Raw genomic sequence first — 18,266 nt, forward strand, 5'->3', positions numbered from 1 at the left:
AACCTAAATTCGGAGGCGTAAGGCGGGGTTATGGCAAGTGGGAAGGAAGTGGGCGTGCTTCATTGTAATGAGCCGTGACCCCATGCAAATGAAGGTCCGGCCGTACTGCGCATGCGCGCAGGAATCTGCTGCTCACTGCGCATGTGCAGAACTTTGCTTGGCGCAATCAGTGAGATAGGTAAAAGGCCAAGTGTACTTAGTTTGAGGATCGCCCTGTGCTTAACTAGCTCCAGTCAAACACACTTCATTTGCAAAAGTATTTCCCTGTGTTCCCTTCCATGAGCAATTTGCTTCTGCTCTTAGTTTGTCAGTGTTTGTTGGTAAGTTGTGTGTGATAGAGAAGTGTTGGAGGAGTAGTAGATAGTAGTTGTTGTTTGTTTGTGATAAGTGTAATTTTTGTTGGATTGTTTCTGCAAATTTTTTTGTTTTTTTTTTTTTCTGCTTGGATTTTGTGTTTGGTTTTTGTGTGTTTGTATTTGACTTTGTAGTAGCTGTCTGCTTCTGTGTGTATTTTTGTGTGTTTGTATTTGACTTTGTAGTAGCTGTCTGCTTCTGTGTGTATTTTTGTGTGTTTGTATTTGACTTTGTAGTAGCTGTCTGCTTATGTGTGTATTTTTGTGTATTTGTTTGGTGTGTATTTTTGTGTGTTTGTCCTGTGAGTTTCCTTGTTGCTGTGTGGTGTTTGTGATGGCTCCCAAACGCAGGAAGCTGAATTTTTCCCATGTTAAAAAGCAAATCCTTGCCAGGTATATCATCCAATATGGAAGATATTTACATGGGCCTGATAGCCGGAACACCTCCCCGGCCCAAAGGAAGAGGATATATGCAAAAATAACAGATCACATAAATGCGGCGGGGGGAGGGGAGACGAGGACCCCCGCTGGCATTAAGAAAAAGATCAATGATCTGAGGAGCGTGGTCCGCAATAAGGTGGCCAAGCTCACTGCGCATAGGAGGGGCACTGGAGGAGGGGGACCATGCCCCATCCGGCTGACTGAGGAGGAATGGGCAGTGGCCCGGTGTTTCGAGCCAGAGCAGGTGGTGGGCCTGCCTGGTTATCAGTCTGATGTTCCTGTGAGGCCAGGTAAGCTTTTTGTTTTTCTATTTGGTGATTAGCATGTGTGGGTGGGGGAAGGGAACATGTGCCAAGTGTGTGGATCCTCAAACCTGTGATTGTTTGGTGTCTTCCACAGATGACCAGGAGATTGCTGGGCCATCAGGCCAGGCTGCTGCACCACCCCAAAGACAGGAGGCTGCTGAGGAGTCCCCAGGGGAGGGGAGTGGCCAAACCTCCCCTCATGAGGAGGCTGAGGGGGAGGAGGATGAGGGGGAGGAGGATGAGGGGGAGGAGGAAGAAGATCTCCAGATTGGCCGGGAAATCATTATTGCCACAGATCTAATGACATTTGACGATACCCTTGAGGCTAGCCTTGAGGCTCCCCCAGAGGCTCCCCAGAGGCTCCCCCAGAGGCTACCCCAGAGGCTACCCCAGAGGCTACCCCAGAGGCTGGCACCAGTCAGGCCACCATCAGGGGTAGCCCCTCCCACTCCTCCCACAACATGCCGCAACCCACAAGGGTCACTCTATCCCCTCCTACCTGGCCACAAGCCTCAGGGGCAGGCAGGATGGCGACCCAGGAGACCAGGGGGGGGTCTGAGCATCTGCCGGCCAGTCTGCTGAGGGACAATGCCCAGCAGACCCGCAGTCTGGGTGACATCAAAAAAACTATGGCCAAGATGGAGCACAGCCTGGATGTAATGAGGGAGTCACTCAGTGATGTGGCCACCAATTCATTGGGTGTCATCACCTGTTTGTGGTCCCTGCATACCGCCACAACAGGCGTGGGCCAGGAGGTGACTGCCCTCACCCGGGCTGTGCAGGACAACACCCGGGCTGTGCAGGACAACACACGGGCTGGCCAGGCCAATACGGCTGCCATCACTGACTGCCTGAACAGGATAGCAGTGGCCTTGGAGGGCAGGCCAGCCGTAGGTCAGACACCAGGGGAGGCTCCTCCCTCCCCTGCTCCCCCCCCATGAAGATACTCCCTCCCCTGCTTCCCCCCCCCATGAAGATACTCCCTCCCCTGCTCCCCCTCCCCGTGAAGAACCTCCAGGTGCCCGTGGCCGTGCCCGTGGCCGTGCCCGTGCCCCTGCCCGTGGGCAGCCCAGACGGAGCACTCGCTGCCGGACTTAAATACCAGGGGTACTTTTTTTTTTATTTTTTTGGTTTTATAATTTTGTTTATTATACTGTACTTATGATTTGGTTTATGTGTGTGAATGATGTGTGAATGTGGGGGGGTGGCATTCCTGACAAAATAAGGGTGTCACCCTCAGTTTTGGTGGAGAAGGGATCCCCAGGACCAGGGAGAAGTCATCCTAGGTTCCTGAATGGTGTATGAATGCACAGTGACATATTTGGAGCCGTGGCGGGGCGTTACTGCTCCCAAGTACCAAAGGGGGGGGTACTTGGATCTAATCCAATTCGATGTGCATGTGATGTGTCTCTGCTAGGGACCACAGTGGTGTGCATTCATGCATTCTCATTGTGACATAAATCATGTGCATTTCCAGAGACAAAAACATTCTCAATGTGTCATTAATCATGTGCGTTTACTGTGCAAAGCAACATTCTCATTGTCACATAATTCATGTGCGTTTGCAGTGAAAACAAATAATATCATTGTCACATAATTCATGTGCGTTTGCAGTGAAAACAAATAATATCATTGTGACATGATTTATGGCCATTTACTGAGAAAATATGCCTTCTGCGAGGCGTCTCCTGGCTACTGTGCCCTCAGTAGACCGGGTAGAGTGGGCTAGGGGGGGATTGCCTGGGTGGGGGGTCAGGTCAGCACGTAAGTTAATCTCCAGTCCCCTTCTCATTGCAAAGTTGTGAAGAATGCAACAAGCCCCTATTATTTGGCACACAAAGTCTGGGGAATACAACAGTGTACCCCCAGTCTTGTCCAGGCATCTGAAGCGGGACTTCAGCAGCCCAAATGTACGCTCCACTACTGCCCGGGTGCGAATATGAGCCTCGTTGTAGCGTTGCTCTCCTGGGGTTTGGGGGTTCCTGAATGGGGTCATCATGTGAGGTCCCAGGGCATATCCAGAGTCACCTGGAAGGGAAAAGACAGGAGGATATTAGTCATGCATGTGCCCCATGTGATGTCTGCATCATGGGGGGGGACAGTCATACCTGACACACATGTCACTCACCAACCAGCCAGCTGTCTCCATACACGTTCTGCTCCAATTCACGTGATATGTTGGTCTGCCTAAAGATGTAGCTGTCATGGCACGAACCCGGAAATTTGGCACAGACATGCCAGATGAGGCCATGGGCATCTACGATTACCTGCACATTGATGGAATGCCAGTTTTTGCGATTCCTGAACAGGTGCTCTGTATCATGGGGGGGCTGTAGTGCCACATGGGTACAGTCAATGGCCCCGATGGTCCGTGGGAATCGGGCAATCTGATAGAAGTCGGCCATGCTCTTCATTCGCTGGTCCTCCTGGGTGGGCTTTTCAAATTGACTGCCCATGCGTCTGAGTATTGCAGGGACAACCTGGTGCACACACCTGCTCATCGAGGACTGTACCATCCCAGCCAGACCTCCACATGTTATTTGAAAAGACCCAGTGGCCAGAAAATGCAGGGTGGCCATAACTTTAATATGAGCTGGCAGGGCATGGGATCGTTGGGTTGGGGTGTTCAGATCATCCTGCAGGATCCTGGTTAAGTCCAGGATGGCTTCCTGGTTAAATCTGAAGTTGCCAATGACCTCAGACGCAGTCATGCCAAAGAGATCTTGGCGTGGGCGGTATATCCTCTCCTGTGCCCTCCTCCTCCTCCTCTGTGCCCTCCTCCTTCTCTGCGCCTGTAAAGTTGCGAGTGCCGTTATAATCATTGATGGCCCGGGCATTTTGGCAGTCACAATGAAGTCAAGCAAAGAAGTGTTGGCAGCTCTTCCTAAATGGTGTTGCTTCAGCAGACCTTTACAGGGCTGGTGTAAAATTAGGGCTGCTTTTATAAAGTCTAATTTTGCTCCAGAAAACTAACAGGTGCGTACAGGGCGTTATCTACGGCGCACAGGACGTAATCTACGGCGCACACACTTAATTTTGAGGATCGCCCTATCTCCCTCATTTGCATCTTTGCCTATCAAATAAAGAGGCGTGACTAGCGTAATTTGCGTCAGAGGATGCGCCGGAGTAATTATTTTAAGTAGGACGGAAAAAACGGAATTTTCGTTTTGAGGATCGGGCGCAAAGATACGCGCGGAGTAAAATTAGAAATCTCGATTTAAGTCGGCGCATCTGCTTTGTGGATTTGCCCCATAATAGTTAACTGATTCCTTTTAAAAATTATTAAAAATAGATAAAAACCAATCATATAATGTACCTACAGTTTAGTTTCGTTTTTGCATGTTTCCTGGTTCTCTGATGTACAAAACGAAACTGGATTAGTGCTGAGGGGTTTTAGACACACCTCCTTGATTAGTCACTCCCAGTACTGTGGTGATCAGTAAACAGACAACCAGGAAGTGTCCAGAACAGAGAGGAATTACAGCAACATCAAAGCAAAAACGAACAATGAGGACATGAAACCAGGACTGCAGTAAGGTAAAGGAAGCTATTTAGCTAAAAAAAAAAAAAATCCTTTAGTGACCCTTTAACCATTTGATCACCCCTGATGTGTCATTAGTACAGTGACAGTGCATATTTTTTAGCACTGATCACTGTATTGGTGTCACTGGTGCCCAGAAAAGTATCAGAAGTGTCAATTAGCCCTGGTTCACATTGCATCGATTTGGCTTGCAATTTTACATCTCAAATCGCATGCCATTCCCAATAATCATTATTCAGGATTTGGTCAGTTATTGCCAAAAGTATTTTTTGCACTACTTTTGGCGACTTCGGAGTGTGATTTCCATCTGTGCAGAAACCAGTGCAGATGTCTCTGAAATCGCCCCTGGACTGACAAGCGGGAATGAATTGAGCTGAACTTGCACGATTTCGTTCCCGCTGTCAGTGTGAACCTAGGCTTAGTGTCCAATGTATCCGCCGCAATGTCACAGTCCCACTATAAGTCGTTGATCGCCGCCATTACTAGTATAAATAAATAAAAAAATATAAATTCCATAAAAATATTCCATCATTTGTAGAAGATATAACTTTTGCGCAAACCAATCAATATACGCTTATTGGGCATCAAAAGAAAGCTTAATTTGTGGGAAAAAAGGACATAAATTTTGTTTGGGTACAGCGTTGGACAACCGCGCAATTGTCAGTTAACCACTTAAGCCCCGGACCATTTTGCAGCTAAATGCCCAGGCCAGGTTTTGCGATTCAGCACTGCGTCGTTTTAACAGACAATTTCGCGGTCGTGTGACGTGGCTCCCAAACAAAATTGGCGTCCTTTTTTCCTTACAAATAGAGCTTTCTTTTGGTGGTATTTGATCACCTCTGCGGTTTTTATTTTTTGCGCTATAAACAAAAATAAAGCGACAATTTTGAAAAAAATGCAATATTTTTTAGTTTTTGCTATAATAAATATCCCCCAAAAACATATATAAACCATTTTTTTCCTCAGTTTAAGCCGATACGTATTCTTCTACCTATTTTTGGTTAAAAAAATCGCAATAAGCGTTTATCGGTTGGTTTGCGCAAAATTTATAGCGTTTACAAAATAAGGGATAGTTTTATTGCATTTTTATTATTATTTTTTTTACTACTAATGGCGGTGATCAGCGATTTTTTTCGTGACTGCGACATTATGGCGGACACTTCGGAAAATTTTGACACATTTTTGGGACCCTTGTCATTTTCACAGCAAAAAATGCATTTAAATTGCATTGTTTATTGTGAAAATGACAGTTGCAGTTTGGGAGTTAACCACAGGGGGCGCTGTAGGAGTTAGGGTTCACCTAGTGTGTGTTTACAACTCTAGGGGGGTGTGGCTGTAGGTTTGACGTCATCGATCGAGTCTCCCTATAAAAGGGATCACTCGATCGATACGCCGCCACAGTGAAGCACGGGGAAGCCGTGTTTACATACGGCTCTCCCCGTTCTTCAGCTCCGGGGAGCGATCGCGAGGGGGCAGCTAGAAACGAATAGCCGCGCCCTCGTCCCGGATCGCTCCCCGCAGGTTACCGACCGCCACATGTATCGGGGGGGGGTCCCGATCGGACCCCCGACCCGCGGGAAGGCGGGGACGTACATATGCCTGTACGTGCCATTCTGTGGATGTACATATACAGTACATGCGGCGGGCGTTAACCGGTTAAAGTGACGCAGTGTCGTATATAAAAAAAATGGCTTGGTCATTAAGGGGGTAAATCCTTCCAGTCTTTAAGTGGTTAAATTATGACATAGTTATAGCCAGAAAAAAGACCCATAGCAGAAATCTAAAAATGACTCTGGTCTGTAAGGCTGCGTTCACACTTCAGCATTTTGAATCACGGGCAGATTTGCTGCGAATCTGCCCACGATTTGAAAGCGCTGATGTGTGAATGACAAATTTCAGGACTCACATTTGAGATGGCATTCATTTGAATGGCACCTAAAATCGTGGCGTGGGTCTGCCGTGATTGTCGCACAATAAATCGCGCTGAAGTCGTGGCGACACGCATCGCGGGAAGCATGTCGCCCCAATAAAAGTTCAGGAGCTACTATTGGGCGACATGCTTCCCGAAAAGCGTGTTGCCGTGATTGCAACGCAATTTATCATGCGACAATCATGGCAGACCTGCGCTGCGATTTGAGGTGTCATTCAAATGAATGGTATCTCAAATATGAGTCCTGAGATTTGCTATTCACAAATCAGTGACTTTAAATCGTGGGCAGATTCGCAGCAAATCTGCCCCCGATTCAAAATGCTGAAGTGTGAATGCAGCCTAAAGGAGTAAACAGATGTGAGAGCTGAAGCAGTTCATTAAAGCCTTCAGGATTCATTAGGGCTCATACACAAGGGCGTACAGGGCTGTCCAGCATAAAAGGAACAGGCACATTTCTGTGTCTGGGAGTCACAGGTGTTGTATACAGCCACCTGTACAAATGACAGGATGGGGTTGTATGCTGGTAAACGCACATCTGAAAGTATTCATGCATACAAGCAGGGGCGGACTGACACCTCATGAGGCCCCCGGGCAATAGGAGATTATGGGGCCCCCAGGCAATAGATTATGGGGCAACACAGTATACACACACACATACAGTATACATACACAGTATACACACACAGACACACAGTATACACACACAATATACACACACAGTATACACATACACCCTAATGGGGCCCCCTAGTGGCATGGGGCCCTCGGGCAGTGCCCGAGTGCTCGAATGGTCAGTCCGCCTCTGCATACAAGTACGGATGGAGGTCCTTGGACACAGACTGTCAAATCTTATAGGCATCAGACAGTAACAGAAAAAATACTTTATGGTTAGTTTAGTTGTCTGATTAGATTTCTAAAGTCCAGGTTACAAGACACAAAGCAGGAGTTCCAATATCTAAAAAAGAAAAAAAAAAAGAAGCCGGTTTGTGGGAGTGTATTACACGCAAATAAAAAGCCTGGATGACGAAGCAGGGAGAGCCTGTATAGGTCATATAAGGCTCCATTCACACCATATAGGTATGATGAAGCGTGTGCATGTTTCTAAGCGTTCCCATGCATCATGTGTAGGGCAGCCCTTGCATGTAGGGTGGCCCATCGAAATGAAAGAAATGCACAAAAAAAGGCCCCTGACCCTTTTTCAAAACCGTTCCAAACCACGTGTTAGCAGATGTGTGGGGTGCCATCTGCTAAAGGGAAGAGCGTTTATGTGAATGTTAAAAGGGAGAAAACATGGGGAAATATACATGTATTGCAGAGATGTACACAATTTTAGTTTTTCTGCCTTTTTTAGTTACCCTTAATCCTCCTGCAAAGTGACAAGTAGACCTGCTAACAGAAATCCCAGTTGGAACTAGGGTTGCACCGGTACCGATACTAGTAGAGGTATCGGTGCCGATACCGAGCATTTGCACGAGTACTTGTACTTATGCAAATGCTCCAATGCCTAATCCGATACCTGGACAGGGGTGATCGATGCGGTGGTGGGGGGAGTTACAAGAACCGATCTCCCTGTATAGATTTAAATAAAGCAGCTGATGTCCGATTCTCCCCCTCTCCCTGCTTTATTTAAATCTATACAGGGAGATTGGTACTTGTAACTCCCCCCACCGCCGCATCGATCACCCCTGACTGTCCCCTGTGTCCTCCTCCATGCTCCTCTGGTCCCCCTCCATGTCCTCCTCCATCCTCCTTCGGTCCCCCTCCGCATCCTCCTCCATCCTCCTCCGATCCCCCTCCGCATCCTCCTCTGGTCCCCCTCCAGTCCACCTCTGTGCTCCTCCATCCCCCCCGTCCCAGATCTGTCAGAATGGAGAGTGGAGGAAGGAGCCAGTAAATATGTCATTTACCGGCTCCTTCCTTTTCTAAATGAATAGTCAGTGATCACTGACTGTCCATTCATAACTGAGAATTCGCAAACCCGTGTTTATGATGTCTCAGTTTATGAATGACAGGAGCCGCTGTCTCCTGTCCATTCATCTTCAGTGCAGCTGAGGCTGCTAAGAAAGGGATTGGGGAATATGTGTCCTCAGTCCCTTTCCCTGTCTCAGAGGGGAGATGTCAGGGGTCTCTTAGGACCCCTGATATCTAACCAAAGCCCCCCCTCCCCAACAGGGCTAATTAAAAAAAAGAAAATAATTGTAATAGACATTTAAAAATTGTAAAAAAAAAAAAAACACTGACACCATCCACCCGCCCCCCCTCCCCCCAAAAAAAGAAACCCCAAAAAATAACAAAAATAAAATATATACATTTTCATAAATAATTAAACAAATACATCGTAAAAAATAAAATTGTAATTTATTTTTTATTAAAAACTACAGACACAGTCCACTCTTCATCAGTGCCCATCAGTGCTGCATATTAGTGCCACTGTCAAAAAATTACATAAAAAAAAGTAATCAAACTGTCCAGTATAGTGCAAGACACAACTAATAATATCAAGATCACTTGGGAACCATGGGCTCGATTGATGGGCATATCCTTGGCCCTTCCATTCTGCGAACATAGAATGTACGCAGATTACCTAGTGATGCGCTCTTCCTTTATCCTTCTCTTCTCTCTCTTTCTGTCCATACTGGACCTTTGATCTATCTTTATTTATTTATTTTATTTTATTAAATTGGATGCAAGGTTGAAAAGTTAATGTGCATAGTGTTGGGTAGATTGACCCTCTGTTGTATTTTACTCTGATCCACACGCCCTGACGATATACCCTTCCGAGTCGAAGGGGCTCAGGCTGTAAATGGTGATTGGGGGTTTACCCTTCCGGCACAGTATGCTCCGGTTAGGGGTGCCGGGAGGTGCGAAACCTTCCACCAATCCGGTTGATCTACTCTCAATATTGTCCGACAGTTAGTATACTCCTCTGTTTAAATGTGGATCAGGGGTATTTGAAAATTTTACTTTTCTACCTACAGCTAACCTATGTATATCTTGTATCTCACATTTTGCTTTGTCTTTTACATGACACAGTTTACTGCTGTTTTCCTTCTGTTTATTTCTCAAAATAAAAACCTTTTGAAATAAAAAAAAAAGTAATCGGTATTGGCGAGTCCTTAAAAAAAGTATTGGTACTTGTACTCGGTCTTACAAAATTGGTAACGGAGCAACCATATTTGGAACCCATCTGGGACATTTCCTTAGACCTTCTGACATAGATGTTTTTTTTTTTCTGGTTGCCATTACTTAAGCCTAGTACACATGGGCCGAATGTCGGCCAGCATTGACTGGTCCAATAGAAACTGGCAGATATTCGGTCCATGTGTATGGCAGCAGGTCTGACAGAAGCTGACCAACTTCTGTCGAAGGCTCATGGTCAAGAAATGTCTGCTCACCGGTGCCCAATCAGTGCTCTTAACCATTGACCGGAGTGTTCTGGTGAGGGGCCGTCCCCCTAACAGAACACAATAGATCAGCAGGGGATATTGCTGTAACATTGGATTGTTAGTACAGTGGATTGGTAATACAGTGGCTCCAACCTGAGCTGTCAGTTCTCAACTAGTTGTGTAAAAGGCTTCAGGCTTGTAGAGTTTCAGAATTGACTGTCCTTGATCGTAAGGAACCATTCCTGGTGATCCATTGTGACAATGTGGTTTTGGGGCCAGTTAACAAATTAACCTGTTGATCCTCCCAGGCAAGTCCTGAGCTTGCAAATTCCTTTGGTGGGTGACAATACTGTCCCACCACTTCTGAAATTAGGTAATTGTTGTCACTATGACATTGGCTTTACCTATAAGCACTACAACAGGGTGCGCAAGGGGCGAGTCTAGCAGGGGGAATTACTACTTGCATTTTAATCGCTGATAGATAAGCTTATTGTTTGCCAATCAGCAGCTGTCAATGCCTTGTCCCAAACTATTTTTTTTTACTTGAAATGGTTGGCTCTGTCTAATTAAGACATGCCATCTTATTAGCATGCAATCTCAATGTCTTTTGCACTGACATATTAAAACATTCTGGTCTATATTCCAAATGTTACATATGGAGAACAACAAGTTACTAGGGGTTAAGTTAAGGATTCAGGAAATTTAGCTTATTATACAGTAAGTGCTGAAAACAAACATACTAAATTATAGGGTTATATAATAATTCTTACTCTGATACTGTAATTGTTGCAAGTTTTATTATGTCAATTATGTTATCATTCTTAGTACATGTCCTTAGTAGGTTAGTTTTGACTGCAATCAAGCAACAGATAAATTCCTTAATTTTGTAAATAAATTCCATTTGCATAAAATATTCTGGGAACAGCAACATATGCGTTCCCAAGAGGGGAACGCTTCTAACAACTGTGGGAACCATTTTTTACTGTAACAGGAAAAATAAAGTTATAGGACAGTGTATGGACTTCTTCACTTCTTAAAGGGTCACTAAAGGAAAACATTTTTTTTGCTGAAATGACTGTTTATTGGGTATAGAGACATAAAAGTTAACTGATTGCTTTTAAAAATGATTAAAAATTGAATTTAATCTATCATATAATGTGCCTCTAGTTTCACTTTCGGTTTTAAAGGACATACATGAAGTTCCGGGTAAGAGGTGAGTCGGGAAGACTCACAGAACAAAAACAAACAAATCCAGGGCAGTGTTTTGTTTTTAAAATGAATCTGATTGGTTCTGAGGAGTTTTAGACACACAGTAATGACAGCTTAGACCACCGTGAAAATCTCTCAGTACGATGGTTATAAGGAAACAGGCAACCAGGAAGTGTGGAGATCACAGCAGAATTACAGCTACTTCAAAGCAAACACGAACAATGAGGACATGAAACCAGTACTGCAGTAAGGTAAAGGAAACTATTTAGCTAAAAAAATAATTTCCTTTAGTGACCCTTTAAGCCTCGTAAACACGGTCGGACATCCGACAAACTTTCCCTTGGATTTTTGTCCGAAGTGAGTTGTCCGGTCACACCCATAGCATACAGACGCTCTGACTTTTCTGCAAACTTTTCTAAAACGTTTCCAACATCACGTGGTTTTTCTGCTCTTTTGTGCTCTTTACCGCCACACTTTGGTTAACTTCTGCTATTGTTGGTTGATTTTAACATTGGTTCTGAGCAATGCGTATTTGCACTTTGTTGTCGAAAAGTTTGTCCGTTTGCAGACCCAACTTTTTGTCCGATGAAACCCGAAAAAGTTGGTCCGATGGAGCGTACACACGATCGGACAAAATTGAAAACTTGCAGATTTTGAAGTTTGTTGGCCGAAAGTCAGACCGTGTTTACGGGCCTTTACAAAGGTTTTTTTTGTGTGGCTGGAGATGGGCTTTAAGTGTCTGCATGCTGAGTAATGTTGTAATGTATAAGTGTATTTATCTAAAAGAAATCATAGTATTTATCCCGGCAATATGTCTTCATCCCTTCCCAGGTCAGAATTTTTATGAATAATAGCATACAGTGGATGATAAATGGATTTCTGCAGAATAGGTGGCAATTTTAGGATAAACTGTATGTTTCTGCAAACGTGATTTTGCCACAAAATTGCAGATTTTGCATGTACAGAAAATGATGCCAAAATTGCTAACTTATTTCCCTTTGGCTGCCAACGCACTGTCACCTGCATTTCTCTCCATGTCATATTCTCCACGTACCTCTTCTACACATACTGCCCATGGTCACAGCCTATGCAGAAGCTGTCATACCCTCTGCATGCCTCTGCTGCACATATTGCCTGTCGTGATGCCCTCTGCATTTCTTTCCTGCACATCTTACCCACTTCAATCTTATCTTATTATGCCACAGTTCTGCCCCCTATGTGGCCAAATACATACAGTAAGCCCACATTCAAAGCTATACTCTTAGGTCACTTATTCTCTTAGAGTCTTGCCCTACAAGGGTCTTGCCTAGGCTGCACATGCTCCAAGGAAATTTGCCCCACAGCTTAGTAAATGTGGCAAAATGTTACCTTTGCAAAAAAATAACCCAATCACATGCAAGGAAAATGAAAAATAGTTTTTGCTTGCAAACGATTGCATGATGGACACCAACAGAGATTCACCTCATACACCAGGGATATGCAATTAGCGGACCTCCAGCTGTTGCAAAACATCATGCCTCTGCCTCTGTGTGTCATGTTTGTGTCTTGCTATGCCTCATGGGACTTGTAGATCTGTAACAGCTGGAGGTCTGCTAATTGCATACCCCTGTCATACACTAAGCTTTGGGGGAAATTCCCCTGCACAGTGAAGCTTCCATTGCAAAGGAAACAGTCTATGTGCTTTTAGTAAATTGACCCCTTATGCCCTGTACACATGATCGGTTCGTCTGATGAAAACGGACCGATCGTGTGTGGGCCCCATAGTTTTTTTTCCCCATCAGTGAAAAAACGTAGAACCTGTTTTAAAATTATCTGATGGTTAAAAAAACGATCGTCCGTGGGCAAATCCTTCGGTTAAAAATCCATGCATGCTCAGAATCAAGTGGACGCATGCTCGGAAGCATTGAAATTCATTTTTCTCAGCACGTCGTAGTGTTTTACGTCACCATGTTCTGACACGAACGGATTTTTAACTGATGGTGTGTAGGCAAGACTGATGAAAGTCAGCTTCATCGGATATCTGATGAAAAAACCCATCGGTCAGTTTTAATCGGATGAACCGATCGTGTGTACGTGGCATTAGGGTCTGAGAAATGGGGCGACTTGCATGCCACCTACAAGCAAAACTTTTATATGGCATTAAAATTCAGTGGTCTGAACTGACCTATGCCTACAATTTGAAGATCTACTTCCATGGGATGTGACATTAACATTGAACACATAAGTGCTTAGTGTTGACTACTTCTGTATTCACTTCTGAAGAACAGTGCTGGTGCAGCGAGAGGTGAGAAGACGGACTTATATTAAGCTCAAGCTTGTGGTTACTGAAGAGCAGCCCTTTAGTAAAGAAGCTAAGCGCAGTGTTTAACGCAATGTTAACCTAATAGTAAAGATGAATCTATTGTGTTTTGAACCTTTAATACTATACATCTGAGTTACATTTTTAATAAGCATAATTGTTGTTTTCAGGCATTTCCCAAAAACTATATTGAAACTTATTTTCATAAGAAGAACTTTGCAAGAACATTAAAGTAGCCATTAATACGTGGTAATACACAACAGTTCCTTTGATGAAATGAGTACATTAGTATTGTGCAGATTCTGCACTATTCCTTAAAACCCTGGCAACACTTGATTCAGCAAAACAAGTAGTCCAAATCCACATTGTACACGTTATCGCTTTCACAGTGCCAGAGAAGAATTCTTATGTGGCCCCATGAGCTCCAGAGCAACCTAGAGTCCCAGGTTTGTACAACAAAATCAGGTACATAGCCAGCAACCGACTTCAACAGTATTGTGTTGTTCCTCAGCAAGAAGACAAAGGGGGATATTTACTAAAACTGGTGCACACAGAATCTGGTGCAGCTGTGCATAGTAACCAATCAGCTTCTAGGTTTTCTTGTCAAAGCTTAACCACTTAACCCCTTTGCTGCCCAAAGACCAGAGCACTTTTTGCGATTCGGGACTGCGATGCTTTAACTGACAATTGCGCGGTCGTGCGACGTGGCTCCCAAACAAAATTGGCGTCCTTTTTTTCCCACAAATAGAGCTTTCTTTTGGTGGTATTTGATCACCTCTGCGTTTTTTTGTTTTTTTTTGCACTATAAACAAAAATAGAGCGACAATTTTGAAAAAAATGAATATTTTTTACTTTTTGCTGTAATAAATATCCCCCAAAAATATATAAAAAAACATTATTTTTCCTCAGTTTAGGACAATACGTATTCTTCTACATATTTTTAATTAAAAAAAAATCGCAATAAGCGTTTATTGATTGGTTTGCGCAAAAGTTATAGCGTTTACAAAATAGGGGGTATTTTTATGTCATTTTTATTAATATATTTTTTTTACTAGTAATGGTGGCGATCAGCGATTTTTTTTCGGTACTGCGACATTATGGTGGACACTTCGGACACTTTTGACACATTTTTGGGACCATTGGCTTTTTTATAGCGATCAGTGCTATAAAAATGCATTGGATTACTATAAAAATGCCACTGGCAGTGAAGGGGTTAACACTAGGGGGCGGGGAAGGGGTTAAGTATGCCTGGGTGTGTTGTTACTGTGGGGGGGGGGGGGGCCTCACTAGGGGAAACACTGATCCTCTGTTCATACATTGTATGAACAGAAGATCAGCATTTCCCCCGCTGACAGGACCGGGAGCTGTGTGTTTACACACACAGCTCCCGGTCCCCGCTCTGTAACGAGCAATCGCGGGTGCCCGGCGGCGATCGCGCCCGCCGGGCACCTGCACGGGAGTCACGAACGAGCGGGGGGCGCGCCCCTAGTGGCCACTAAAAGAGCCGACGTATAGCTACGGGCTCTCGCCCAGGAGAGCCGACCTGCCGCCGTAGAATGACGGCGGCTGGTCGGCAACTAGTTAATGGGGTTGTAAAGGTTTGTTTTTTATTTTCTAAATAGGTTCCTTTAAGCTAGTGCATTGTTGGTTCACTTACCTTTTTCTTTGATTTCCCTTGGTTAGTCAGCATCCCTGCCCCCTCCCTTGGGACTACATCCCTGCAGGGAGAGTGTCTCCCCACAGGGATGTAGTCCCAAGGGAGGGGGCAAGCATGCCGACTAACCCCCAACCAGAACGGCTCGGATGATGGGGGAAAGCTTACTGAGGAGGAACAGGAAGTGAGAAATTCAGACAAAGAAAAAAAAACATTTAGAAGGGAAATCAAAGGAAAAGGTAAGTGAACCAACAATGCACTAGCTTAAATGAACCTATTTAGAAAATAATACAAACCTTTACAACCCCTTTAAGCTTTGACAAGAAAATCTAGACTCTAATTGGTTACTATGCACAACTGCACCAGATTCTGTGTGCACCAGTTTTAGTAAATCTCCCCCAAAGTCTGTATAACCGATGATGAAATTTAGATCTAATTTAACATGGCTATTTGCCATAAAACACCTGTGGGACAATGCTGAGGACAACGGGACTAGATGTTCCCATTCTTATAAATGCAGCAAAAGTACCATGGTGGGAAAGAAGTGCATTGGCCGTTTAGAGGAGTCACACAGCTACAGTTTAGTCAACATCTCACCTTGCTTCTTGTTTAATTAAATGTACAGTTAGTTCCACATAAAAAGCAAACAGGTACAAAATAGTGGAGCCTTTATAAAAAGGAATCAAAATGTAAACATTGCTATAGCAACATGGGCCCGGATTCACGTAGGAGATACGACGGCGTATCTCCATATACGCCGCCGTATCTCTGAGTCTGAGGCGTCGTATCTTGGCACCTGATTCAAAGAATCAGATACGCCAGAATTTGTATAAGATACGACCAGCGTAAGTCTCCTACGCCGTTGTATCTTAACTGCATATTTACGCTGGCCGCTAGGGGCGTGTACGCTAATTTACGCCTAGAAATATGTAAATCAGCTAGATACGCCTATTCACGAACGTACGCCCGGCCGTCGCAGTAGAGATACGCCGTTTACGCAAGGCTTTGTCCGGCGATAAGTTACCCCTGCTCTATGAGGCGTAGATGATGCGTACCAATGTTAGGTATGGACGTCGGAACAGCGTAAAATTTTTCACGTTTTACGCCGTTTGCGTAAGTTGTTCGCGAATAGGGCTGGGCGTCATTTACGTTCACGTCTAAAGCATTGGCTTTTTGCGGGTTAATTTGGAGCATGCGCACTGGGATACTTTCACGGACGGCGCATGCACCGTTTGTAAAAAGCGTCATTTACGTGGGGTCACAATAAATTTACATAACACACGCCCACATCTTCCACATTTGAATTAAGCGGGCTTACGCCGGCCTATCTACGATACGCCGCCACAACTTTGGTTTGTGAATACTGCACTTGCCTGTCAAAGTTGCGGAGGCGTAACGTAAATAGGATACGTTACGCCCACACAAAGATGCGCTCTTCTACGTGAATCCAGGCCTAGGTGTCTAACTTCAGCTATGTCTTTGGGTTCCAAAATGATTACTGTATATTTGAGGCACATGCATGTGAAAGTGTTTCCCTGTTTTCTTCCAGAAAATTGGTGCATGAACCGAATGTTAATCTCAGTAAGAGCAAGGGATCATAATCTCAGCAAAAATCTTTTTTTTTTGAATAACTGTCCAAGCAAAAGCTTAAAATGTGGGATCCATGAATGAGAAACATCTTGAAATGCATAGGTGTGCACACAGGGTGTGCCAGATGTGCCTGGGCACACCCTAATCACTCTGTGCTGCACAGATTCCCCCTGCTGCTTGGCTGCAGAGAAAGGGACTGGGAAATCTCTGTCCTCAGGCCCTTCCTCTGTATCTAAAGTGAGACATCAGGGGTCTGTTTAGACCCCTGACATTTCACCAAAGCCCCCAAATGGGGCTCCAAAAAAAATGATTGTAAAAAAAATATTAAAAATAAACTACTGACACCAATCATCTCTGCCCTACTGACACCTCTCCACTGCTCTACTGACACGGTCCATTGCCCTATATATACTTACACACACGCATGTTAGTTTGAGCTTTGGGGTGCACACCCTAATGCAATAGGCTGCACACACCTATGAAAGATCTGGCCCAATAAGTGTTTAGATAGTTGCTAATGCTTTTTTTACTTTTTATTAATCCCCAAATTTCCTCTATAATAAAAGAATATACAATAATATCTTTAAAAAAATAATTAGATGAGAAGCAGAAATACCAGAATTATAATGATAAACATAATTAAACTGGATTACCTTATATATATCCAGGAATCCACACTGGTAATCAAATAGAGTGTACAGTTCATTCAACATACTAATCACTTGCATTGGAGTGCATTGTGCACAGACGGCTGTGAACCCCACAATGTCAGAAAAGAGCATGGTGACCTCATCGAACTTCCTGGCCTGAACAGACTTCCCTTCCCAGAGTTGCTGAGCCACATCTCCTGGGAATATGGAATAAAGAAGATCCACAGTCCTTTTCTTCTCCTCTTCCAAAGCCTGGTGGGTTTTTTCTAAGGTGGCTTTTAGTTTATCCATTCGCTTCTTGAGACCATCCTGAGCCTTAGCCTGCTCTCCAACCAGGATAACATCACGGGTGGCATCATGGATGGGTATGTCAGAAAGATGCAAGCCTCGCCCCATCAGCTCGTCCAGTTTGTCAACACGTGGAGAACCCAAAAATAGAATACAATTGGACTCAGAAACAAGAATCATCTGACCTTTCACCTCCATCACCTGCAAAAAATAACACACACATATAAGCATCAAGGTTAAAATAAACCTGGCACTTTATCTACGCCTTCCTAACATTCCACTGCCACCCTGTTTGGCAGACACTACTTCCAGTTATGAAGAAGCATGTGCAGGGCCGGATTCCTGACAAGGCCACCGAGGCCAGGCCTCAGGGCGGCAGTGGGTGCAGGGGCGGCGCCAGTTGTAACACATAGCGGGAGACTGCTGTGTCACGGAGCTCACTGTGAAAAGTTTGGGCGCGCTGTGATAAAAGTCCCGCCCTCCTTCTAGACCCGCTTGTGTGATAGAGGCAGTGTTCTTTCTATCACAAAAGCTGGTCTAGGAGGAGGGCGGGACTTTTATCACAGCGCACCCAAACTTTTCACAGTGAGCTCCATGACACAGCAGGAGCAGGAGATGCC

The 18,266-nt window shown here is 44.7% G+C and overlaps 1 protein-coding gene across 1 annotated transcript in view; it reads right to left on the bottom strand.

Moving 5' to 3' along the window:
* Positions 1-18,266, bottom strand: part of GUCY1A2 (guanylate cyclase 1 soluble subunit alpha 2) — a 293,950-nt gene that overhangs the window by 71,283 nt on the left and 204,401 nt on the right. The window contains exon 5 of the mRNA XM_040340243.1: positions 17,362-17,847. Within this exon, the coding sequence (XP_040196177.1) occupies positions 17,362-17,847 (486 nt within the window). The remainder of the gene's footprint in view (positions 1-17,361; positions 17,848-18,266) is intronic.

Source organism: Rana temporaria, chromosome 2 (assembly GCF_905171775.1).
Source record: "Rana temporaria chromosome 2, aRanTem1.1, whole genome shotgun sequence".
NCBI lineage: Eukaryota > Metazoa > Chordata > Amphibia > Anura > Ranidae > Rana > Rana temporaria.